The following is a 25,814-nucleotide window of genomic DNA, read 5'->3' as shown; positions in this document are numbered from 1 at the left end:
GCTGAGCCAGGGGATTTCAGGTGAGAGCAGAGTGCGCTCATTCCCGGCAGCCTCCACCGCTCCTGGGCCTTGAATTCAGAGTGGAACGGGTGCAGAGGAGGACGTCTCAGATGATCCAAAGAATGGAGACACTACCTTGTGAGAAGAGACTCAAAGAGCTTGGCTTGTTTAGCCTAGCCAATAGAAGGCTGAGGGGAGATATGCTTGCTCTCTGTAAATACATCAGAGGGATAAATACCAGGGAGGGAGGGGAGTTATTTAAGTTAAGCGCCAATGTGGACACAAGAACAAACAGATATAAACTGGCCATCAACAGCTTTAGGCTTGAAATTAGGTGAAGGTTTCTAACCATCAGAGGAACAAAGTTCTGGAGCAGCCTCCTTACGGGAGCAGTGGGGGCAAAAAACTGAACTGACTTCAAGACTCAGCTTGATAAGTTTATGGAGGGGCTGGATTGATGGGACTGCCTATGATGGCGGGGAGCTGATCTGCGACTGGTACCAGAAAACATCTCCAGTGGCTGGTGATGGGACACTAGATGGGGAGGCTCTGAGTTACTACAGAGAATTCTTTCCCAGGTGTTTGGCTGATGAGTTTCGCCCATATGCTCGGTATCTAACTGATTGCTGTATTTGGGGTCAGGAAGGAATTTTCCTGTGGGTCAGATTGGCAGAGACCCTGGGGCTTTTTCACCTTCCTCTGCAGCGTGGGGCACGGGTCCCTTGGTTGTTTAAACTAGTGTCAATGGTTGATTCTCTGTAACTTGATTTGAGGACGTCAGTAACTCAGCAGAGATGAGAGGGGTCTATTATAGGAGTGGGTGGGGGAGGTTCTGTGGCCTGCAATGTGCAGGAGGGTCAGACTAGATGATCATGATGGTCCCTGCTGACATTCAAGTCTGAGAATCTGAGTCCCCAGATCCCCTCTCCTCCTCCTCCCGCCCCTGGCATGTGCATGCTGTCGGTAACTTATCTCCCTTTCCCCCTGCAGTGAAGGCAGCGTGATTGCCTATTACTGGTCGGAGTTCATCGTCCCGGCATACAGGGCCGAGGCGCTCGACAAGGCCATAGCTGACAAGCAGAGTCTGATCCAAACGGTGGAGTTCAAGGGACGGAACCCCGTGCTGCAAGTCAATTCGATTGTTGCTTTCCGTGAGTCCTGGCTCCGTTCCCCTTCTCTTCTCCCTTGTTGGGCTCTGCGTCAGGCGGGAGGGAACTGCCTGATGCCCCTGGTGATTCGAACTCTGCAGGGTTTCTTTGGGAGGCGGAATAGAACTTTGCTTGGAGGCCTGCGAGCCGTCCTAGTCTTAGCTTTGCCACTAGCTCGCTGGGTGTGGGTAGATCTCTTAACGGCTCTGTACCTCAGTTTCCCTGTCTGTACAATGGGGATGACATTTGCTTACTTTGCCTGGGCTGTGAAGGTTAATGACTGGGAGTGGTTTGAGAGTCCTTGGAGGGAAGGCTCTACAGAAGGGCAAAGTGCTACTTTGACAAGCACTGGATGCCTGGGAGAGGTGACGTGCTCTAGGTATGGTGCAGGGGAAGCAGCAGTAGCAGCGCTAAGGGACTCTTGGGGGTGGGGCCGAGCCAGGGAGTGGGATTTTTTTTTTTTTTTTTGGCTGGTGAGAGCTCATGTCCCCTCGGATGGGGGTGACGGGGCTGGGAACCGGGACAGGCTGGCTGGAGAGAAAGGAGGATTCCCCAACCCCAGGTAGCTAGTGAGGGGCGGCGACTCTTAGGCATGGGAGCTGGAAGCAGGTGGTGCTCATGGGGAAACCTGGCGCTTTCCCTGCTGCTTCTGGAGAGACTGGAGTCCTTCCTCCAGGACGAGATCTTAAGAGAACTCTGTACTGTGGCTCTTTTGCTTGGATTCTGAAGCCTCCGGACCTGAGCCCTCTCCCCTATGATCGAAGGCACCTACGCCAGGACCTACTTGTTTTGGGGGCAGAGGACCAGCTTCCCCAGGTCTCACTGTCCGGGAAGATGCTCCCCCGCCCTCCCCCCTCAAATGCAGGCTGGCTAGGTGCTCCCTGCCTAGCATCTGAGTAGTGAACTTGTTACTAATGAAATGTGTTTTTTCTCTTGTAGCTGCTGATTCCAGTATAATGCAGTCACCAGGAGACAGTAAGTGTAACTCTTACTGTTCTTGCCAGCAAATATTGTCCTTGAAATGGAGGGTGGGACTGATTCCACTAGGATCCCCCTGGGTTGAGCTTTAGGAAATCTTGTATTTGCTGAGAGGGTTTTCATTCGCGGCCAGGAGAAGCCTAGGGATGCCCATGATTCCAAATACGTGACCCTTCACTGGGTCTGACCTCGGGGGTCGTCCAGTAGGATTAGGTGGGCCTCTCCCAAGTGGCAGGATTTTCTATAGATAGTGCAACTTTCCTTTTTAGCTAAAGGAAAACCATAACAAGAAAGAACAAAGGTCTGGTCTCCCTGAGAGAGCACAGTGTGTGTCTCCTCTGTAACAGTCTGCAGAGAGACTACAGACTAAATCCCCTGTTGGACTCTGCATGCAGGGAGAGTTTTTAGAAACTTAAAGCTTCGCACAGAAAACCAAGTCATCGGAGCTTCCTCTTAGGATTACTGGGAGCCAGACAGAGTGGTGGTGGTGGACCCTGGTGCTTTTCATCTCTTGCGGTTTAACCCAAGAACTACCTGTTTGCGACGTCTATCTTCTTTCTCTTCTGTACTGCCTTTACTGACATCCGGACCTTCTCCCCTGCCCTCCTCTCGGCAGATAGCTGCAATTTTGCCCTACACGCCAAGGAAGGCGAGATCACCAGCTTCACTACCCCGGGCTTTCCCAACAGCCCATACCCGAACAATGCTCGTTGCACGTGGGTCCTGAGGGCCGACGCTGACTCCATCATCAGCCTGACCTTCAAGACCTTCGATGTGGAACGCTGCAGCGAAGGGAACGACTTCATCAAGGTCTACAACTCCCTGAGCCCCGTGGAACCCCACACCCTTGTGACGTGAGTGACTTTTCTGGGCTACCTCCTTCCGTGGGGAGATTCGGGCGGGGCAGAACGTGGGGCCCGTCCACAAACGCTAAGGAGTGAGAGGAGTTTCCTGGGCAGAGCAAGGGGTATAGTTAGGAGTAATGGATTCTGCTGAGCCACAGGACTCTCGCGCTGAATAACAAGGGAATTGTCCGACAGCCAGAGCTGCTAGACTGTGGAATTAGCCTCCGAAGGAAAGTGAATAGGAATCAAGCCCTTCAGGGCAGGGACTGTCTTCCTGTGTGTCTATGCGGCACCCAGCACACAACAGAAGTAATCCGATAAATCAGTGGGGTGACGCTGAAGTCCAGACTTAACAGGCTGTTGGGGTCAGACCGAATACTAACTGAACAGAGCAAGAATGAATAAATGCAAGACCCACACAAGAGCAGCAGGGGGTGTGAGCAGAGGGATTGCAAGGAGAAAACCGAGATGCGGGGAGAGCTCTTGAATAAATAGGTCATTTGAAGCCGCCTTCCTGGGCGGATTAAGATAATGAATATATAATTAATAATTCACTTATTGTGTTGTGGTGGCACTTAGGAGCCCCGGTCATGGCAGGCACTGTACGAACACGGAACAAAGAGGTGGTCCCAAGCCGATAGAAATAGTCCTTTTTAATGCATATTCCAAGGGAAGCAGTTTGTTTTTTCGCCTGCTGAGCTTTCTCATGGCAGAGTTAGCCGACCTGAATGTTATCGCCATAAGCCTCTGCAAGTGAAACTGCCCTCGCTGATTTGTTTTTGTCCACCTGGAGGGTAACCCAGCGAATGGACAGTCGTCTGGTTTTACAAAACAATCACTTCTAATAACCTTCACGTATTGGCAGCCCAGGCAAAGAAATGTTCGCTTAAAACAGCTGCGGGGGCTCTCAAGATGTGGCACAAACTATGAAAAAGTTGAACCGAAAGAAAAACCACTTGGATTGCAAGTTTCTCAGGACGAGGCTTTCGTTTTGTTTGTATAGCTCCTGGCACGGCGGGGTCCTGGCCTGTGATTTGGGTCTCCGTGCTGGGCATTGCTGCACTACACATACAATCTAGGCAGTGTTGGTCTAGCCTTGTTGGTACCATGGTATTAGAGAGACAAGGTGGGGGAGGTAATAGCTTTTGTCAGACCAACTTTGGCTGGTGGGAGAGACAAGCTTTCAGGCTTCCACAGGGCTCTTCTTCAGGAGCTTTTCTTCACGGCTGGGAAATCTGCTCCGAGTGTCATGCACCTAATAGCTGCCAAGCTGCCTATTCCTGACCGCATACCATCCCTGTGGCAACGACAGTTGCTCACAAAAAAGTCTTTCATTTCTTGTCATGCAGTTTAGCAACCAGGAGGAAGAGCCACTCTGCAGCCCCCAGTAACAGGGTCCCATAGCTCAGGAACCACTGTAATCCATGGAGACAGCATGGCCTAGTGGACTGGAACTTGAGACCTGAGTTATCTTCCTGGCTCTGCTACTGGCCAGCTAGGTGACCTTGGGCAAGTCACTCCCCCTTGCCCCTGCTCCATGCCTCAGTTCCCCCAGCTGTTAAATGGGGATTATGAGCCGGCCCTCCTTTGTAAAGCACTGTGAGGTCTAATGCTAACTGGATATTATTATATGATTGAGCTGATAGTGTCCCTTTAAATCTGGGATTATTTTTTCTGGGGCAGGGTAGGGACTTTGTACGTGGTGGGGAAGGGGATTGCCAAGCAGCGAAGAAGGCGTAACGTGGTGACCGAGCTCCTGTCTCTGCCCCGTTCCATTGCGTGATGCTCTCTGTGCTTCCCTCCTCCCAGGCTGTGCGGCAGTTACCCTCCGTCCTACAACCTGACCTTCCTGTCCTCCCAGAACGTCATGCTGCTCATGCTGATCACCGACGCTGAGGGGCGGAATCCTGGCTTCAAGGCGGAGTTCTTCCAGCTCCCGAAGGCTAAAAGTAAGTCGGGGGCTCGGGAGAGCCCCCCTCTCTCATGGAGGTGAGGAAGGGAGAAGCCAGGTGTTTGTGGTGATGCTGCCAATTGCACAGGAGTCCCTTAGAAGCAGGTCTCTTCCTGGCACTCAGAAGCTCTTGACTTACCCACAGTGCACTTGGCTTCTTCAATGATGCCCCCTCAGGAGAAGGGGGAAGGAATTATGTTGGATTAGCTGGGAAGACCACCTAATTGGTCTCCTGGGTTCTAGCCACGCCTTGGAGTGGAGCCAGTGTCTCCAGAGATTGGCTTAACCTCATTAAAGGATGCTCTGCCTGTGTCTGTTTTTGCCTCGGGTAGTAGCCGAACACTGCTTTTGGAAGCCCTGGCATCTCGATTTCATTTTCCTGCTTGTCTTCTAGGCTGCAGAGAGACTTTGACAGGACCAAGTGGAAACTTCACCACCCCTTACTACCCGGCCCACTATCCGCCCAACATGGATTGTGTCTGGGACATAGAGGTGAGAGCATGGGACGGACCCTGCTGCCTAGCGTGGATTGGTAAAAGCGGGAGGTGGAGGCGGCCTGTTGGGGTCAGCTTAGCCCATTGTTAAAGTCATGGCAGTGAGTTCGGCAGGTGATCTCCAAGACCAAGAGATTAGCAGGATTCCCACAAGGAATAGGGGTGAGGATAGTTTTTTTTGAAGGTGCCTAACTCCTGTTGCCTTTGTAAAGCCGTAGTACCGGCTGTGGCTTTACACAGGGCATAAGGGACCTCGGGGAACAAGCCAGCCTCTGGTTGATGGGATAGGAAGAAACTTCTGCCGTGGGCAGGTTATTCCACTGGAGTTGGTTCTTGTACTTTCCTCCGAAGCGTCTGCTGCTGGCCACCATGGGGGATGGGATGCTAGAGATGATGGGCCCTGGCTTGACTTGATTTGTCCATTGCTGTGTTGGTTTCTCCCGTCTGTCAACATTCCCTTACCTTGGTTTGGTCAGTCCTTGTTCTGAATGACTCCAGCGGTGTCCTGAGGCTTTCCCCTGACCGTTTGCATCTGTCTTCTGAAACTGACTGGGTCAGCTGGGCGCTGGGTAACACCTGGCTCTTTGCAGCTAGGATGAAAGCTATGGCTGGCCTGGCAACCTATGGGAGTTGTCCAGAGTAAACTACAGGTGGTAGATTCTGTCTGACTGGCCTGGTCTCTGTTGTGAATCAGGGTTGAAAAAGCTCTGCATAAAAACCTGAAACGCCCACCCCTTTTGTGACGCTCACCACTCTCTTGGGGCCTGGTGGCAGGATCCTGGTTTAAACAGGAATTTCAAAGACCTGCAGAGGCAAAAGAATGCCCCCCGCTGAGGCAGGGAGGCACAGAGCACTGTGCAAATGCCAAAGATTGTGATTTTTATTATTGTTCTGCTCTGGCCTTTCCTCATGGACTCATCTTCTGCCCCCCAAATCTCGCTCATCTTCCATCTAAATTGGTGTCTCTCTCCTTTGTCTGATCGCCAAAGGGGGAAGGAAAAGAAACTAATTTTCACTCTCCTTTCACTGCCTCTGCTGACTCTTGCCTTGCTCCGCTCAGGTCCCCCCTACAAAGAACGTGAAGGTGCGTTTCAACCTGTTCTACCTATGGGAATCTGGTGTCCCGCTCAGTTCCTGCACCAAGGATTATGTGGAGATCAACAATACAAAGTAAGTGCTGGGCAATGTGACGTGACTCGGAGGCACAGGCTGGGGACAGCCAATTAAACAAAGGGTGGCAAATTAGACTGATCAAAGGAAATACTTTCTCACGCAACATGTCATTAGGCTGTGGAACTCACTGCCACAGGGTCATTGAGGCCAAGAATTTAGCAAGATTCCAAATGGGATTGGGCATTTATATCATTTACAAGAATCCCCAGAGCTGCTATAGCAAATGTGAACAGATTCTGGAAGGGATATAAAACCTCATGCTTCACGGTTTAAGCCAATAACTATTGAGGATTAGGGTGAGACCTTCGTGGTTATCTCACACTTTCCTCTGAAGCACCTGGCACTTGCCACTATCGGAGATGGGATACTGGACTGGATGGACCAGGTGTCTGATCCAGTCTGGCAGTTCCTATGTCCCATGGCGAATGGTGGGATTACACTATTGCTGCTGTGAGAATCTGGCTCGTTGCCTGTCACTGGGGATCACTGCCTAGTGGCTATAGCTGGGGGTTACTCTACTTGGATTTCAGCATCGGATGCTGTCTACAAAGCTAACTGCTGTCAGGTGCCGGTTAGGAATCCAGATAGGACTCTTCTTTCTGTTCTCACCGAGCAGCCCTGTACTTTCAACCTCAGTAAACGTCCTAAAAGAGAAGCACAAAAGTGAAGTGGAGAAGGGAAGTGGTCGGCGTGTGAATCATCTGAAACGAATACACCATGGCAGACTCATAGAAATTGAAAGGTGCCGTGTGCAGAAAGCAAGATCAGCTATGTACGCTACCAGGACAACTTGGTTACGTTAGCTTTCCATTAATTTGTTAATGGAATTGAAAGCCACACCTGCCTGCTGCTTTGCAGTGTAACAACTCCTGCAAAAATAATTCATGGTTTTAAAAAGTTTTAATAGAAGTGAGGTGTCTTGTTGAGTGCTTGTGTCACCTCTCTAGGGCTAACCACATGGAAACGTGGGGGAGATCAGAAACTAAACCTGGACCCAAATTTCACAGCTAGCCCTTGGTAGCACTTGTGATGTGGTAGCACTGAGGAGTCCCAGCCAGGGACTAGGACCTCATTGTGCCAGGCGCTGTACACATACAGAACAAAGAGACTGTCCGTGCCCCGAGGGATTTACAATCTGAGTATAAAACAAGAGACAACAGGTGGATCCAGGCACAAGGAAGCAATGTGACCTTGCTGGTCAGCATGAGGGGCAGTGGTCTCTCAGCACACCAGCTACCAACAATTGCCAAGATTTTTGCAGGCTCTTAGATCTTGCATGGGCCATATCAAACAGTCTCCTCCTCGCCACTGATCTAAGCACCCCGACTTTGAAATCCAGGTCTCAACTTTGCAGCTCTGCAGTTTGGGGCGAGGCGTCTAAATCTGGCACCTGGCATGGAGCCATGGTCACCCCGCTAATCCATGCTGGGGTCAGCCCTTGTTTAGAGTGAATGAGAGTGAGAAGACCCTGTTGGTGTCCTAGGCCAATGGACGTATGTGAGGCACAGAGAGGAAATTGCCTTTTTCTACTGGTGAGGGAGGGACCCTCTCTTCTGTACTGTAACAGTTCCTAAATCTGTGCTGTCCTCCCCTCCCGCCAGGTACTGTGGTGAGCGCCCCCAGTTTGTGGTGGCAAGTAACAACAACAAAATCACAGTCCGGTTCCATTCAGACCAGTCGTACACAGACACTGGCTTCTCGGCAGAGTTCCTGTCTTACGATTCCAGTGACCGTAAGTTGAAACCTAGATGCTGTGAACTTTCAGGGGAACTGGCTTATTTTCTTAGCTGCTGAGGAAGGAGGTTTTTGGTCTGGGTTATTGGTCTGCCCTTTGACCTCTGGAGGGTTTGGGTCGGAAATGAAATGAGCTGTAGTGACAGGTGTGCATAGCCCAGCTGGGCCATCACATCTTGGGGAGGACACCTGCCCACTTGGCTTATTGCTGTAGTCGCCCTATAAGTTGGGTTGCATGCATTCGTTGTTCACTGATAAAATCCCGGGAATTCTATATGTATCTATTTGCACATCCCTTTTTTTCTAGTGCAGTTCTGAGGCAAATACAGGTTATTGTTAAAAACGGGCCAGAACCTTGAACTGGACCACCCCAAATCTAAATTTTGTTTAGTATAAATGGACCAAAGGAAATCGTAGCTCAAATTTAATGAGACCACCCCAGGTTGCAAGGCCTTAGGCATCAAGGGTATTTGAGTGAAACGAGTGACTCCTCTTCACTGGGAATAAGTAGCAGATTGTTGTAGTCACTGGACCCAGCACTAGAGGGAGACATAGAATCATAGAAGCAGGACTCTGGTCCCCTGCACTTGGTGATCAGACTCACTGAATCCACGAGGTACAGATACACTTGTGCTTTGGGGAAGTCCGGATCAGGATCCAGTCTGTCGTTCTAACCTTGTCTCATGTTTGTTCTCACATAATGTTTCATTTTGGCTTCTTCATGCCAAGTGTCCACTGGGTGGAAACGGATGTGGTGAGATGCAAGCACAGGATAGAACAGCTGATCCGGGTCTAGGAACGTCCCGGTGCAGGAAGCAGTGGGTTTTCCCTGGAAAATCCACTCCACTCTCACAAGAGCATTCACTCACGCTGGTGCTAGGGTGACCAGATGAGAGGAACAAAATATCGGGACACATGGGAGAGGTGTGGGGGCGCCGGTGGAACAAAATAAATATTTTTTTAAAAAGGGAGTGCTGCTGGCAGAGCGCAAAAAACCCAACAACCCGGAGTGCGAAATATCGGGACAAATGGTGTCCTGACCAAACATCGGTTGGGATGTGGGGCAAACGTCTAAATATCGGGACGTCTGGTCACCCTAGCTGGTCCAGGTGATGTGTTCTCAGTGCAGCATGTGTATTCAGAGAAATGGACACACCGAAAACTGAACGCAAGAGGAGCTGATGGTTACTGGCAAGGCTAATGCATGTCGCACCTCTCTCTTTCTCCCTTGTTGCCTGCAGCCTGTCCTGGCAAGTTCACCTGCAACACTGGCCGCTGCATTGATAAAGTCATGCGCTGTGATGGCTGGATGGACTGCACGGATGGCAGCGACGAGCGCTCCTGCAGTAAGTCCTTCCTTTGGATTCTCTTTGCAGGGCCATGTGATGGGACGGAGAGGTCTCTGCAGAATGTCAGCAAGTGGGAGGGAACTCCTGACTTGCTCCGGGCTCTCCCAAGTGGACAGATTGGGATAATGCATTGGGGCTGGGGGCTGAAGGCAGTTCTTGGTAGTCCAGCCGCAGGGCTGGAGGTTAGCCAGACTGGGATGTCTTTTAGAACCTGTGCATCCTAAGCCGCAAGAATTACCCTTTACGGGGAGAGATCTTGGTGGGGAAAGTCCTTTCTTCGTTGCTGGGCCCAGCAATCCCCTCTGGCAGCTTGCAGAGCTGCTGTCTTGCTGGAGATGAATTTAGACATGGGTTGCAAGTCCAATGCTGTGTCAGTGGCTTCGACATCCAGCTGCGTGATCTGTGGAGTGCACCACCAGCCGGGCTGCCGAGCTTTCGGGCGATAGCTCTACCGCCGCTCTACACAGGCTGCTTCAGCTCTGTACGTGCGTAGCAACTGATGCAAAGGCATCGGAGCTGCTGCTGTTCCTATCGTTCGACAGGAATGAAAATGGATCTTGGTGCAGCTGCCTTCATCCCAGCACCCAGCTCACTGAGTTGATTCGAACCCCTTGAACACTGGGGACAGTATGTGTGTGTGTGTGTCTCTCTCTCTCCCTCCAAAGATCAGCCTTCTGGTGCTGTGGCCTTTTTGTTGGAGACCTGAATCTGTCTGTGGGTCAGCTGGTCCTCCCCTTTTCATGGAGGAAAGTCAAACCCTGCTGGCTTGGGGAACACCCCCGACCAACTAGTATCAAGCTCCCAGTGGAAACAGCTTCCTCCCCCGACCTTGAGCCCGGTGTAGATAAGGAACAATCAGCGGCTTGATCAGTCTGGAATCCCTGTATAGTTTGTGAGCCTTCATTCTTATTGTTGTTAATCTCCCTGCAAAGAGCCAATGCCCGGTGACTTTCACTCACTAACCTCCCTCCGACCACTGCCTGTTGGGAGATGGTTTCTGCCGTTTAATCCTTGCTGATGCTGCTTTGTGGTCCCAACCACCTGGCCCCTGCATGCCCTAGGGCGCTGGCGTAGCCGCACGCATTTAATTACATTTCATGACCTGTCATGCTCAGGGCACTACGGTGCTGTTTATAGCTCCTTCCTGGGCAGAGCATGGGAGTGCGTGTGTGTTTGTGGATACACTTTTGTGTCTCTGATTAATATATAATCCCACAGATCATGTCATTAGCCATGGCCTAGAGTCAATGAGAGGAGATTGGAGCCCCTGGCTCAGGTCTCGTTGTACTAAATGACGGGATGAAAATGGTGTGCTCCCGGCCCATGGGTGCTCGCTGCCCCCCTGGGGTGATGAGTGGATGCTCGGGCTGCCCAGGTTTGTACTCAATCCCAGGCTCTTTTCGAGTGAAAAATCTATTCTCTGGTTCTTCTTTGCTCCCTCACCCTAGAAACGCCTCGGGCTCTGTCTGTGCTACTGAGTGTGACCAGTTAGTGACACAGTCGGCTCAGAACACGTTAGCTGCCAGTGGCTACTGACAGGGCAGTAGAGTCTTGTCTCATTTGGAACACGATTGACTTTCTGTAATGGCTTTGGCTGGTGTTGCTTCCTCCTGACTCTTCCAGTGCATCCCAGCGTGCATTGCTCCATGTGCTTCTGGTGTCGGTCTGTGCGCACGTTTGCTGGGCACTCAGTCCTCTGCTGAGGCATGATGGGGTAGCTGCCCAGATTTTCCCAGAATTCACTGGGGCAAACACTTAAGCAGTATGGCTGGTGAGGATGCCCAAACTGCATGGAAAAAGCTGCTGCCAGGGTGCCACTCAGCCATGCTTGTCGTAACTCACTCAGATTAAGATGTTGCAAACTGGTTACCAAAATATGTCTGTGCGTGTTGCCAGTCCCTTGGGCATTTGCAGGGCACCGATCCCCTATGGTATCTGGCACCGTGTGTGTGAGGCTGATGCCAAGTGCCGAACTGGCCAATGGCTGGCTGGCTGGAATGGCCAGTTGTTGCAGAAGGTCCCATCTCATCCAAATGCTCAGCCCCAGACGTTGAGGCAGTCTTGGTCTGAGGGACTAAACATCGGTCCCCATTTGATGTTAGAGAGGCTCCTGTTTCTCCTCCTTAAGGGTGCATTTGAAAAGTTCTTTGTGGCTTTGAAGATCCTCCTTGGTGTCCCCAAGTTATGGGAGCTGCAGGCTCTCCCTGTACAGTCAGTCGTTCTGGCTCTTCTGTTTGTCAGGAAGGGGCCCAACCTGGGAAACTGCTAAGCACATTCAGCTCCTGTGGGTGGAGATGCAGGAAGGACTCCGGACCACCCAGGGCCGTGTCCAAAGTATATTCTAGGCATGTCTCCCATGGAGAGGGACCTGCTGAAATGTCACTGTCTGAAACCTATCACCAGCCTGTAGTTGTGTATCGTACCGGTGAGCGATGGCATCGGTGCATCATCTAACATCTCCCCTTCCTTCCCCAGATTGCACCACGGAGCAGTTCAGGTGTAATAACGGCTGGTGCAAGCCACGCTTCTGGCTCTGCGACGGTGTGAACGATTGCGGGGACAACAGCGATGAGCTGCAGTGCAGTAAGTGACTCGCCCATTGCTTCGCCCCACGCTGAGACCTGGCCGTTAAGTCACAGTGTTGAAGGCCAGAAGACACCACCAGAACATCTGGGCTGACCTCCTGTATAGTCCAGGCCACTAACACACCCCCCCCAAGTCAACAACCACAATCACCCCTCAGGAGAATAAACTAATGTGTGCTGCAGACAGAGAACAGGAGAGACTGAGACCTGACAATGCGTGAAAAACACTGGTGGGAAAAGTGGTAGAGCTGGTGAGGTGCGAGCTAGATCTGACTCTAGCTGCAATTGGGGTGACTGTGTGTGTTTAGTTTGAACTGGTTTTAACAGAGAGGGAGGATCAGCTTTACCTGCAAATAAATAAATAAAATAAATATAAAATTAGGGTGACTGGAACTAGATTAATATTTGCACTTTTTTCCCACAGAAAAGCAAGAGTTTTATAATAACTTATTTAGATTTCAGAAAAAAGTTTCCTATCCCATGTTCTGGGTGCCCTAACATAATTAATCCATACAATAAATGCAATTAAATTAAATGTCGGCCGTATTAAAATCAGTTCTGCGGGAACTCTGCTGCTGTGTGACCTCCTGTGTGATCTAGGAAGTGCACCTCAACCAGACCCTTTCAAAGCAGGTTTCTTTTGCAGAGCACCTAGAAAGTTGCCAAATTCAGGCTATTTGGGACAAAGTAGCTGTACTGTAAGGGGATGTGTAAGGAATAACTAGGCTTGGATTTTTGTAAATGTCAATTTCATCGTACACTCAAAACTGAGGAACAACTATCTCCATCGATTGACGATCTGTCATTTTTGAGAGGCAAAGTAAGAAAATTGCTGCTTGAGAACGTATTAGAGTTTTGGTTCAAGGACGTTTTACTTTGCATAATTGGACAGGTGGTGTTGACAATTTGTGTTCTTTTATAAAGCTGTAACTTTCTGAATCTCAAAGTCTGGTGTTCAATAACTATATTCCCTGACTCCAGCCCCAGTTTCCAGCCACTCAAAATTGAAATCAATAAAAATTTGGGGGCGGGGGAATGCTTAAACAAGTAATTTTGCACACCTGTGAAAATTTAACTTGCTAGCTCAAAAAAAAAAAAAGCTTAAAAATCAAAATCAATATTACCCATCGAAATGAAAAATCAATAAAAATGGGAATTCTGCCAAGCGTAGGAATAACATCAGTGTTTTGTGGAAAAAGGGAGAAAGAAAAGAGCAGATTCGTAGGAGGAGATGGAGAAAGAGACAGAAAGGAAATAGAGCATGAGTGTTGGGTTAAAGGTAAGAGGTGTTAGTCTAAGCTAGAGAACCACAGGGTCCGTCTGCGTCCTGCAGCCTCCGTAAGGAATCTCCTTTCTATCCCTGAAAGCATGGTCCTGTCTCCTCCATCAGGCGGGTTGCTTAAAGCTGGATCTTTGGCACTTTGTGCCCTTTTTGCCGTTTCTGAGCAGCAGCGGCTTCCTCTCTCTCCCAGAATGCCCAGATAAGAACTTCAAGTGCAGCAACGGGAAATGCATCCCTGAAACCCAGAAGTGTGACGGCAAGGACGACTGCGGGGACGGGAGCGACGAGGGCACCTGCAGCAAAGGTGAGGACAGGCTGGGGAGGAGAGTCTTGAAATGGGCACAGTTACTAGCGAGACCCGCATGAGCTCCTGCAGGCCCCCAGCAAGGGGCCACGAACAGGGCTTCCGTTGGCGGGAAATCTGTGGAACCACGACCTCGTGCCAAGAAGGGGCTCTCGAAACTATGACACAGGGACACAGGTGGGATTCCCGTGGGAGCTGCATGTCACTGGTGTTGCATGTACCAGTATAACCATGTAGCTGATAAAACGCTGAGAGGCTCATATTGTTCTCACACCCTTCTGGGAAGGAGCCTAAAAGGCTGTCCCAGACAACATTCCTCCCGGCCTCAGCGTCCTTTCTAGGAGCTCGTGCCTGGGGGGTTCCCCAGCACGGTGCCATCTGGGGCTAACGCTTCTCCCTTTGGCCTGCCTGCAGTGGCGTCCGTCTCCTGCAAGGATTACACCTACAAGTGCCGCAACAGCGTGTGCCTGAGCAAGACCAACCCGGAGTGCGATGGGACGAAGGATTGTGCTGATAACTCGGACGAGGAGAGCTGTGGTGGGTGATGCCCCTTCTCGGTGCTGGTGTGGTGGCTGGCATGCCTGTAAATCAGGGCTTAATTAGCAGGTCTCAAGATCTATCTTATGGGGTTGGAAAGGGAGGTTGCGGAGGGGATAGTTTGGGCTCCCGAATGGACATACTGTGCCTTTTGGAACTGATTTGTTTTGCTAGGGAATAGCCAGACTGTCATCAAGAAGTTGAGGTGATGGTTTGATCTTCGTTTTTAAATTTAAAAGTTTATGTAGGACCTACACAAACACTTTTATTCACACACTGCTGACTCTGCCACTGCAGGTCGCAAACTCTATTCCCACTGCAGTGATAACTGTAATGATCAGTTGCCAGAGCGATTGGTGGCATCAGCACCATTAAATAGATTCCCCAAGGACGGAGCGGGGGTCTGACGAGATTGAAAGCACGTAACTAACAGGAGTGGTCTCTTTTCTCCGGTCTTTCTCTCACTCTCCCATATCAGACTGTGGGACCCGCTCTTACAGCAAGAAGACCCGGATCGTCGGCGGGCAGAACTCGGAAGTGGGCGAGTGGCCGTGGCAGGTCAGCCTGCACGTGCAAGGCAATGGGCACATCTGTGGAGCCTCGCTGATATCGGACAAGTGGCTGGTTTCAGCAGCACACTGCTTCCAAGACCAGGGGGCAATCAGGTTGGTGGGTGCTGTGGGATTGGGTCTCTGCTACTCTCTAGGGTTGGGCAGACTTGGTGCCATGTCAGACACGCGCGTGGAGGATAGGAATTGCTATAGCAGATCAGACCAGTGGGCTCTCTGGCCTAGTATCCTTCCACCAATGGAGGCCAGTACCAGCTGCTTCAGAGGAAGGCGTAACCAACATATGTATAGGCTTCCCCCTGCCTGTAAGGGAATAACCGAGAATGTTCTCTCTAAAGGGGAGTTTGCTCTGATGCACAGGGGATGCCTCTTTCCCTCCCAACAATTCAATGGATGCTTTGAATCCTGTACTGGTCTTGGTCCAAGTAATGGCTCCAACCCCATTGTTATCAGATGGCAGCCTCTATCAACTGCCCCCCAGATCGCTGGGGGTGATAAGTGCGCTGGCACTGGTCATGCTCGTTAGGTGGGATCCTTGACTCCTCTCCAGCATCCTGTTGTGGCTGGTAGTTCTTAGCAAGTAGTGGCTCTGCCATTGGACTGCTGGGGGAACCTGCCATGCTTAGAAAAACGGAAGGGTGTGAGTTTATCATCATTTCGCTGGTCACAGCTGTTTAAACTGCGTCTCAGGCTCACCTTCCAGGTGGTTCGTAGTAGGTGCTCTGGTGTCCCGGGAAGCAGCAACTCAGGGATGATCTAGTCCTGCCAAAGGACTCGGAGTCAGGACACCTGAGGTCTATTTCCAGCTCTGCACCTGATTCTGACTGTGGGTGGGACCCTTAATTTCTTTGTGCCCATCTGTGAAATGGGGATAATACCCACCCTTGTGAAGAGCTGTGAGAGGTTTTTGGATGCCATGGAAGCGTACGGTAGTGGCATTGTGCCGTGCATATTCTGGTAGAGAGCTTTGCAGAGAAGCTCCATGTTCCACCAAATAGCCCGGCAGCCACAATGGAGCTCTGAGGGACTCCTGGGAGCCCTATGGAGCTGGTCAGAAAATGGGCACTCTTTCCCCCCATGGCAAAGTTCAATTTCAGTGAAAAAATCAAAATGGGAAGTGGTGCCTCATGGGAGTTGTAGATTGGCTGCCTTATGCTCCTATTCCTTCTAGGCCGGGTTCCGTGGTCAGACTAGATCTCTCATTCTGCACCCCTCATAATAGGGGCAGGTCGTTGCATCATGGGAATCAGTGACTGTAGTGCATCATGGGAGATGTAGTCTATCTGGGGCATCCAAACCATAGAGGAGAATGGGGGCATGAGGTACCTGAACGACTGCTCCCGTGAGGCTTCCTGACAGGCTAGCCCAAAGAGTCCTAATTCAGTTTTCAGGCATTTGTTTGCTTGACCAGAAACCAGACGTTTCCGTGGAAAACAAACACTATTTTATGGAAATACAGATAGTTGACAACCCAATTTTGTTTTTTTTTAAAAAAAAATTTGCTGGAAAACTTTTTTTCCCCAGTCCAAACCCTGCCCTAGAGCCGTCTCCGGTTTCGCCCCACGTCACCCTGTGGCATGTCTCTGTGCAGGTACTCGGACCCCAAGCTGTGGACGGCCTTTCTAGGGCTTCATGACCAGAGTAAGCGGAATGACAAGATGGTGCAAGAGCGGAGCATCAAAAGCATCACCAGTAACCCCCAATTCAACGACTTCACCTTCGACTACGACATCGCTGTGCTGGAGCTGCAGAGTCCTGTCACCTTCACCACCTCTGTCCAGCCAGTCTGCCTACCCGATGCCACCCATGACTTCCCTTCTGGCAAGGAAATCTGGGTGACTGGATGGGGGGCCACCTCGGAAGGAGGTGAGGGGGTCACCTGGGAAGGGGTGAGGGAGGTAGGGCTGGATGCCTGTAGTTGCTCTGGATGCACCGGATGCCACTTGGCTGATCAGTGCGTAGACCGAGTGGGGAGGGGAAGAGCCTACAAGGTCTTGGTAGAGTCTCACCTCATTGGAAACTCATTTAACCCACAGGCCGCCATTGTGGGGGCCCTGTGCCGAGAATGAAGGCATGTTTCCAGCAGCTGAGAGAGAAGATGTTTTGGGACTGTCTGGAGTGAGTCCAGAGTCTGCTGCCAGATTTTTCCCCTCAGCCAGTGCCACACACGCTGCCCCCAGCCCCTGTAGCTGGTTTTGGATCCTCTTGCTGGGAGAAAGTGGGCTCCTGTCAGGAGCCTGGGATGCAGTGGTGGGGAGAGGTTGGGGCGCGGCTGGCGGTCAGTAGTGGGATTGAATCCGACAGGAAGGGAGGTGTGTCTGGGGTGCAGCTGGGTTCTGATGGCTGGAGTTTGGGACGGGGTGTGCGAGGGGGGGGGGGGCTTGCTTTGGGGGAGGGTGTGAAGGGAGCATGTTGGTGAGGAGAGCGCTTGTCCGCTCGTAACCTTCAGGGCACTGAGGATTAGGAACTGGAGCATGTGCTCCTCACCCCAGACTCTATGCACGGAGGGGACTCCCATCTCTGGTCCTTATAGGTGCTGGTGCCACCATCCTGCAGAAGGCGACGATTCGAGTGATTAACCAGACCATGTGCAACACACTGCTGACCAACCAGATAACACCACGCATGATGTGTGTGGGGATCCTGACGGGGGGTATCGATGCCTGCCAGGTAGGGGCCTCTGGGTTTGGAAGGGATTTGACCAGATTGTGCTGAAACCCCGGGAAGCGGGGGTAGCCCTTTCTTAGCAAGCTGGGTCCAACACGGTGGCTTACTTCGTATATCTGTCAGCCCTGGTGCATTCTGGATACGTAGGCAGTCTGTCTCCTAGGGGAGATTTTATTTCCTTAGTGTTAATTAATGGGAATCGCTGATGTTTTCCTTTAACACCCCGTCCTTTGGACGGGAGGAGTTATTTGGCTCTGGATCCAGATTTCAAAGCATGGGTCACCACCATTTGCTTGTCGGTTTTCATCCGGCCCTGGCTCGCTAGTGCCGGGAAGCTGTTGCTATCGGATAGCTGTTTGCCTGACTCCTCTGGCCTACCTGCCCGGAGCCTCCATCTCCACCCGCATTGCTGGTGGTCTCCTGAAGGGAGGCCAAGGACCCTCCTGCCTCAGCCAAGGGTCAAGATCAGGGCCGAGAGGGCACTTAGTGCTGCTGCCTGCATAACAGGTTCTATTCACCAGCGTGAAATTCGCTGGAAGACGGGACTCCCATTCCCCAAGTACCGTCAAGGTCCCAAAGGGAGGGGAGAAGCTCAAAGAGAAAATTATTGCAAACATCAAGGAGCTTCAGACACTCTTACCTCCTGCAAGGTCTTTTTAGGTGAAAGAAAAAACCACCTAGGAAATTCCCATGTGAAAACTTCATCAACTTACAGTGAGGGTCGATCACCCTCACACCACCTACCCCACCTCTAAACACACTCGTGTGGAAATGACCAGCGGACGTAACTTCTAGAAACATTCCACGTCCCTTACGAATTCCTTCATTTGCTTAATAACTGTCTGTGGGCAGGGGCACGTTTTTGTGCTCTAAATGGCGGAAGAGCCGGAAGTGGGAGGGGATTAGCCTGGTTTAACCTGCGGTTCTGTTTCCATGCAGGGGGACTCGGGCGGGCCGTTGGTTAGCGTGGAGAACAACAACAAGCTGTTTCTGGCTGGTGTGGTCAGCTGGGGAGACGGCTGCGCCCAGCGGAACAAGCCAGGAGTCTACACTCGGGTCTCCAAGCTGCGGGACTGGATCAAGCAGCACACCGGGATCTAGGAGGGCTCCAGCGAGGGGCTCTCGATCCGGATGGACACGCAGGGCAGGCGGTGCCTCTCGCGTTCGGCTCTGGGTCTCTTTCAAGCCGGTGGTTGAAGACACTCCCAGCTGATGTGAAGGGAATCGTGTGTGTACGTGTGTGTCGTTGCCTCCCCTCCCCCATGGGACTGGACCAGCAGGACGCCTGGCCTGTTGGAAGGCATGGGGGGAAGGAGTGGGCAGCTCGGATCCTTCCCCATATTCCCTCCCTTCCTCCTTCAGGGAGCTGCCCCTAATGTGAACTTAACCCCTACCTCTGGTGAGCAGGAACCTCCAAAGGGAGGGCGTAGGAATCCCACCTCTCCTGCCATCTCACCTCAGCACACACTGTGACGGGCGGACGTCCTGGAGAGAGCGGGGAGAAACCCCTGCTCATCCTAATCCAAAGGGACAGGACTGCAGCAGCCACCAGGAGGTGCTGCACTAGGAGACGCTTGTCCGTATGTAAAGTGGGCTGTGTAATTGTGCGCGTGTGTTTGCAGAACTGCCCAGTGTCTGGCAGGTGATGGCAGAGCTGTTTATTTTATTTTGATGAATCCTTTGTTTCCCACCCTGAAATTGATATGTTTGTGAGATGGAAATTCCTTGTGTTCCAATCTTCCACCTGCTCCTTCCGGCCTGTTGTGTCCAAACACCCGCTTATATGGCGCCGGAGGGATATGCAGCTTGAGCCCTCACTAAACTCCCATTCAACCCCCACTCTCTGGTCCTAGCAGCCACCTAGGTCCGGTTCAGATGGACTTTTTAGATACTCATTTTTTTTAACCGTGTTTTTGGTTGTTTTCGGAGCAGGTTTAATTGTGAGGCACTCCAATTCCCCCGACAATGCTGCATGGGGCAGGTTAGACCTCTGTACTGGTTGCCTACTGTTGTATGACCCCTGCAAAAACTCCTCTCGGTGACTCCAATAAAACACTTTTATACAAGAGGTTTAATATCGAGAGGTAAAATCTCCCCTGATCTGTCAATGATCTCAAAGATGACCCTGCTTGCTGAGCACTAGGCTTGTGAACCCTGCGCACTAAGGGATCTATCACATTGGGGGATGGAGCTACAGAGCTTGCATCTCCTTGTGAGGGGGGGGTCGTGCATAAATTTAAACACAGAGGTTTGGCCCACCAATCTGGGCACGCTGCTCAGATACATGCAGGGCACTGCCTTCTGGGTCCTGAGGTCTCTCGGCGAGGTTCGTCACACAGATCCACAAGGAAATGCACTGTAGCCTCTGTTGAGGGGTATCTGGGGGTCACATTGCAGAATTCCAGATAAGCCAGTTGCTACTGAGTTGCAGGGTGAACTCCCCCCCCACCTCCCGTCTGCCTGTTTTTTTACAAGAATGGTTTAAATGTATCCACTGGAGAGCGTGTGTGTGTGTGTGTGTGTGCGCGCGTTATCTATCTTCTGACCTGTTTACGGTCAGATTGGCATTGCCACAATGTGCCTTAACTGTAAGACGTGAAGTGTGACCTCGTTAGCTGTCTGTGAAACCCCACGCCTGTCTGTGGGACGTGAGCGCCTCAGTCCTTTAGCTGGTTCTTTAGTCCTTGCGGGAGGCCGAAGCCTCAGGTGCCATATGAGAACGTGGAGACAAAGGGTCACACGGTGGTTGCTCTTCACGGTACCCCAAAGTAGGCCCCCAGGCAGTGCGTTGAGATCCTGAGCACGGGGCCGACCCTGTAGTTCTTATATGGACCGGTGGGAAGACTCTGTAATGCCTTTGGGCAGGGCATGGGCTGGGCACCCCACTAGGAGACTTCTGGCTGCTTGGGAACATGGCTGCAAGCCCTGTGTGTGTGTGTGTGTGTAGTGGTGGTATAATAGAAGCTATTTTGTGGTTGGCTAGCATTGCTATGGGGACAAGGTGGGAGTAGAGACCGGTAGGTACCTGTGAATGGCCCCTCTAGGAATCTTTGCTACTTCCCTCTTCTTGCCAGTGCTGAGCCCTGATCCTGGAATTGCTGGCACCTGGCTCATTGCAGGATCAGGCAGCAATCTGCCAGGAGAGAGGGGAGCGGCTAAGCGTGTAAAACCATTTGCTCGTATGAACAGCTTGCCGCAGCCCTAAAAGAGAGTGTTGCCGTTTTAGGAAATGTCTCTGCCTGCCCCTGGTCCTTGACGCAAGCCGGGCTGGGGTAAGGGGAGGGGACGGACGCTTGATGGCTTTTTAATCTTTTATTTTTTTTAAAAGGAATGTTGCAAAATGATTTCAAATGTGCTGATTTTTGATGTGGTTTTCTTCTGTATATATTGCTCCCTACCGTAGTGTTGTACATGTGTCAGAGTAAAGGAAGCAGGCCTTTTCTGCTCAGTTTAACCTCCTTCCGCACTTCTTTGTTGTAAAGTCACTTTTGTAAAGATCTGAATGAAATGGAGAGGCTTGGAGAAAATCTGTATTAAACTGGGGATTTTTGTATTACTCTGAACATTTCGTTCTTTATTGCTGCACCCAGAGGGCTTGGGGCACTTTGTAAACCTCACTGATCTGATCTCAAGGTCCTCTGTGAGGCAGGGATTGTTGTGCCTATTTCACAGCTGGGGAAACTGAGGTGCAGAAAGGTGACTTGACCCAAGTTGCAATGGGGAAGGTCTAAGTTGGATATTAGGAAACACTATTTCACTAGGAGGGCAGTGAAGCACTGGAATGCGTTACCTAGGGAGGTGGCGGAATCTCCATCCTTAGAGGTTTTTAAGGCCTGGCTTGACAAAGCCCTCGATGGGATGATTTAATTGGGGATTGGACTAGATGATCTCCTGAGGTCTCTTATAACCCTAATATTCTATGATTGTGCAGGAAATGGGTGACAGGTTACCAGATTTGGTCTGAAATTCTAACAATGACAAGGCTGCAGAGAGGAAGCATGGTCCAGTGCTTAGGGCGCGGACTGGAGGCCTGGGTTAAAGTCCCTGCTCTGCCACAGATTTCCTATGTGACCTTGGGCAAGTCACTTAATCACTCCGTGTCTCAGTTTCCCATCTGTAAAATGGGGTAGCCCTGTCCTACCTCACAGAGTGTTGTGAGGGTCAATCCATTATCCGTCATGTGGCACTTGGATACTCTAGGGAGGGGGGCCAGGTACGTACATCAACTAGATGCTTGTGGATCGCTCCAGAGGATACCAATAGCCAGACAACCTTGTTGCAGCAGCCCTCTGGACTGAGCTACAGAAGAAAGCCGAGTGCAGCGGATGACAGCTGAGCTACAGCAGGGTGAGTAACCCTACGAATCTCTATCTGGTATCAGCCCCTGGCAGCCTCTGCTCTCCGTGCAGGGCAGTGTGATGGCAATTTGTACTTATGCTCTCAGAGAGCAAGGTTTTCACTTTCCCAAATCTGCCCGTCATGAGGCATTGAAACAACCCAGCGGCTTGCCATCCACCTCAGTATGCGCTGCTCCCTGGGAGCTGCCTCCATGGCAGTGGCGTGAGATCCCTGCTCAAGCCACACCTCTGATCCTGGGGAGAGGAGGGAGGGTTAGCTAGTGATCTCTTGGGCTGTAGGAGCATCCTGAGCAGAGCTGGCCAGAAAATCAAATGTTGACGTTAGGGCTGCTCAAACCTGGGCTTTGACCCATTGTGGGGATGGCACAAACCATAAAACTTGACTCCAGACCTGGGCTCGCCCAAGCTCAGGTTCACCGGATTCTGGGATTTGACTGGCTGCCCAGTGTGCTCACGTACCTATTAGCCCTGTGATCACCGTCCTTTCCCACGCCGGACGGCGGGCTGCTCTGTAGGAAAGAGCCTTAGCTTGCTGCACGTGACATGGGCCTTGCCAAAGGCTGGCACGGTCGCCGATGGCAGCGTAAGGGATGCAGCGGGAAGGCTCGGTGATGTGAACTGGCTGTTTGAAGGGGGTGCTTGGAATTCTGCACTCAGGGCCCCTGCCCATTGGCACGGAATGGGCTGGTGCAGAAAAAGGATCTCCTGGAAGGGCCTTGATTTGTGACTGGAGCAAATTGGATGCAGGTTGTCGGGGCACTGCCCCTTGATTCCTATGCACCAGGCCAATCCTATACCCTAACCCCAGCCTCCTTCCTCTCTGCAGGACTTGACGGGTCTGGATCCTCACTCCCAGGTGGGACCACGGGACTGCTCGTCAGCCTCTCAGCTCAGGTAAATGGAACCCAGGCTCCCTCCTGGTTGGAATGTGTTTGGCTTGCACCAAAGGGAGGCTAGATGGCTGCGTGGCGGTGGAGGGCATTATTGGTATTCCAGTAACAGCCACAGGCCCCAGCCAAAGTCAGGGCTCCATTGTGCTCGACCCTCTACAAACCCAGTAAGAGAGACTCTGCCCCAGGTAGCATCCACTCCAAATAGACAGGAAAGAGGGTGGGAAACGGGGCACGGAAAGGTGGAAATAGAACCCACGTTTCCTGACTGTGGTGCCAATGCTCCATCAACTAGACCCCGCTCTCTCCTGCCCTTAGTCTGAACGACTTCCTCAGCTGTACTCACCCTGCAGTTCAGTTTCTGGGGCTCTCTGGGCTTGGGGTGGGTGGATGGATGTGCTTTTTGGTGCTCCCCCTCCCTAGCTAGTGCTTCCTGGGGGTTTCCTTGCTGGGTCCTTCCAAGTCTCCAGTTGTGGGAACGTCCTTGCTCGCCAGCCAGGACTGAGCATGGGGGAAAGGAATGCCTCGTTTGTCAGCCGTGCGCTCTGTGGAGGTGACGCACACAAGAAGGGAAGATGGAGTGTCTCCGGGCTTGTCTGTGTGCGGAAGTTACTCCAGAATAAGGCAGGGTGTGAGTTTAGTATGCTGTAGCTATCTTGGAGTAAAAAGTTCTACATGGAGAGCTGTCATAGGTCTCACCCCACTTAGAGCTGTTGGGTTCCAAAATGGGGACCTGCACTGGTTTCCCTCTAAACTAAAAATCCTAGTTTAGATCTGGTAAAAGCTGCCACCACCCAATCAGGTACGTGGATTGGGACACAGTCCTTCCCCAAAATCCTTGGGGATCCCAAGAGCCCCAAATCCATGGAGTTCTTACACCCAGGAGAAATAAACCATTCCCCCCTGCTTCCTCCCCCCTCCCTTTTCCTAGGAGAGATACTGGGATCTAACTACAGAGGGATGCTTCCCTCCTCCCCTTTCCCTGAGAATCCACCCAAAGATTAATCAAGTCCTTTACAGAAAAGATTTATTCAAGAATAAAAGAAAGTCAGTCTCTGTGACCAAGATGGAACATACAGGGTCTAAACTTATCAATCTCTGGAGAGAATTCCCCCTCCTTCCTTTCTCAGTAAAAGCAATCACAGTACAGACTTAAAGAAAATTCTATAGCCAAACACAGAATTGCAAATACAGAAATAAAAGTATAAGAATACTAGTCCCTTGCTAATACTCACTAGCTTGAATAGAAGAATTTATTGCAGAAACCTGGGAGGACTTGATTCAGATGTCTGGACTCTCTTAATCCCCAAGAGAGACTCTCTAAAAACAAAGAACAGGAAAAAAACTTCCCTCCACAGGGATTTGAAAATCTTGTCCCTCATTGGTCCTCTGGTCAGGTGTCCACAGGTACTGCTTGTTAACCCTTAACTGTTTATGACAAGAGCTATTCCAGAATAGCAATAGTAGAATCCTTATTCTGGAATAACTCTGCTGGCCCATTTCCCCATGTAGACAAGCCCTTAAGAGTTTCCCAGCATAAGCTTTGCTGTAATGAAGCACTGTGACCATTAGGTGGCAGTGCAACCCACAGCCAATTTAGGATGGGTTATAGCTCAAAACTCCAGTAGTTGAGACAGGAAAGGCTGATTAGACCCAGTCTGTTGGCTCTGCCAGGGCAGAATGTGGTCCACAAACAGAAGACCTGTTGTGCTATTTGGCTGCGAGCTGTCAGCCTCCACCCCAAACCCTGCTTTGCCTCCAGCATTTATAATGGTATTGAATAGATAGTGTTTTTAATTAATAAGGGGAGGTCGCACTCAGAGGCTTGCTGTTTGAAAGAGGTCACCAGTAAAAAAAAAAATTCACGAACCACTGCCCTATAGAAAACTGGAGGTGTTGTATTTCCTGTGACTTCTGAGAAGCCCCAGCAGCCTCTTGGAATTGACTGGATATAAGGTAGTGTCTAAATTGGAGCTGGCAGCTTTGGGCCTGATCCTTCTCTTGCTTCCACCAGTAGTTACTGCAAGGGTACCCCACCTTTATCTCAGTAAGAGGCAGTGTTGGCCCCTCCTGTTTCAAACATATTCAACACAGCCCCTCCACAGCCCCCTCCCTCCCTATGAGGCAGTAACATGGCTCAAGAGGCTGCTGGGAGCCTGAAATACAATTGCACTGGCTGAAATCTGAGTGGATAGAGGCGGTTTGGGCCAGGAGGAATTGCATTTTCTTTCTTTGAGTAAAGAAGAACTCTAGAAAGATACCTGAGCTTTCCCCCCTCTTACCTTCACAGTGGCATCACTTCCAGCCATTGTCATCAACATCGGCCTGGCTCTGTCGCCTGGACCCAGACCCAGCACTATTGAGGAAGATAGACCAACTAAGGAGCCTTCTTGCCGAGTAGGTTAAAGCTGAATTGTGTTAACGGGCATTCAATCACCTCTGGGTACAGGCAGCAATAGAATGGGTGACTACATGAGATGGTGAATTTTTTTGCCTCTGGCTGGTTCAAGTCCAGCCCATGCTGGAAGAGATGCAAAGTTGCTACCAGCTGACAGTTGTTGGCTAGCCTACAAAAAGTGAGTTGGAGGGTTTACATTACAGATTCCCCTGGAAGACTAAACCAGTGTTTGAGAAAAAGAGTCTGTGTGTCAAAATTGGGGGGAAAAATCAGTTTGAGGGTTTTTTTTTTATATTTCAGGTTATAAAAAAAGAATGATGTATTAAAATGAGTGTGGGGGGATTCCCACCCTGCATGACCATGGAGAAGGAACTTTCACTCCTAGCAGAAAAGGGAGCTCAAGCCAGGTCATGCTTCACAACTCTGCTCTGCCTGTTGCAGAAACCGAACGTTTCTTTCTAGGGCTGGTACCTTTCACCAGCATGAACCTATTTTGATCAGTTTTAAACACGCAGGAGAGATTATACACACTAAAAAGTAGAGCCACTGCCC

The 25,814-nt window shown here is 51.0% G+C and overlaps 1 protein-coding gene across 3 annotated transcripts in view; it reads left to right on the top strand.

Moving 5' to 3' along the window:
• Nucleotides 1-21,169, top strand: part of ST14 (ST14 transmembrane serine protease matriptase) — a 58,475-nt gene extending 37,306 nt beyond the window's left edge. For 2 of the 3 annotated variants that reach the window (XM_044997333.1, XM_044997330.1), the window contains exons 5-19: nt 991-1,151; nt 2,088-2,123; nt 2,740-2,980; nt 4,781-4,920; nt 5,317-5,414; nt 6,477-6,586; nt 8,191-8,321; nt 9,565-9,669; nt 12,148-12,255; nt 13,730-13,843; nt 14,258-14,380; nt 14,859-15,045; nt 16,541-16,815; nt 17,483-17,619; nt 18,556-21,169. In XM_044997333.1, the coding sequence (XP_044853268.1) occupies nt 991-1,151; nt 2,088-2,123; nt 2,740-2,980; nt 4,781-4,920; nt 5,317-5,414; nt 6,477-6,586; nt 8,191-8,321; nt 9,565-9,669; nt 12,148-12,255; nt 13,730-13,843; nt 14,258-14,380; nt 14,859-15,045; nt 16,541-16,815; nt 17,483-17,619; nt 18,556-18,717 (2,128 nt within the window). In that variant the 3' untranslated portion in view covers nt 18,718-21,169. The remainder of the gene's footprint in view (nt 1-990; nt 1,152-2,087; nt 2,124-2,739; nt 2,981-4,780; nt 4,921-5,316; nt 5,415-6,476; nt 6,587-8,190; nt 8,322-9,564; nt 9,670-12,147; nt 12,256-13,729; nt 13,844-14,257; nt 14,381-14,858; nt 15,046-16,540; nt 16,816-17,482; nt 17,620-18,555) is intronic. The other variant, XM_044997332.1, reaches the window with a different exon arrangement.
• The last annotated feature ends 4,645 nt before the right edge of the window (nt 21,170-25,814 follow it).

The sequence above is a fragment of the Mauremys mutica genome, chromosome 22, assembly GCF_020497125.1.
Source record: "Mauremys mutica isolate MM-2020 ecotype Southern chromosome 22, ASM2049712v1, whole genome shotgun sequence".
NCBI classification, from domain to species: domain Eukaryota; kingdom Metazoa; phylum Chordata; order Testudines; family Geoemydidae; genus Mauremys; species Mauremys mutica.
The sequence above is the reverse complement of the archived record's forward strand: the minus strand, read 5'-3'. Positions and strand labels throughout refer to the sequence as shown.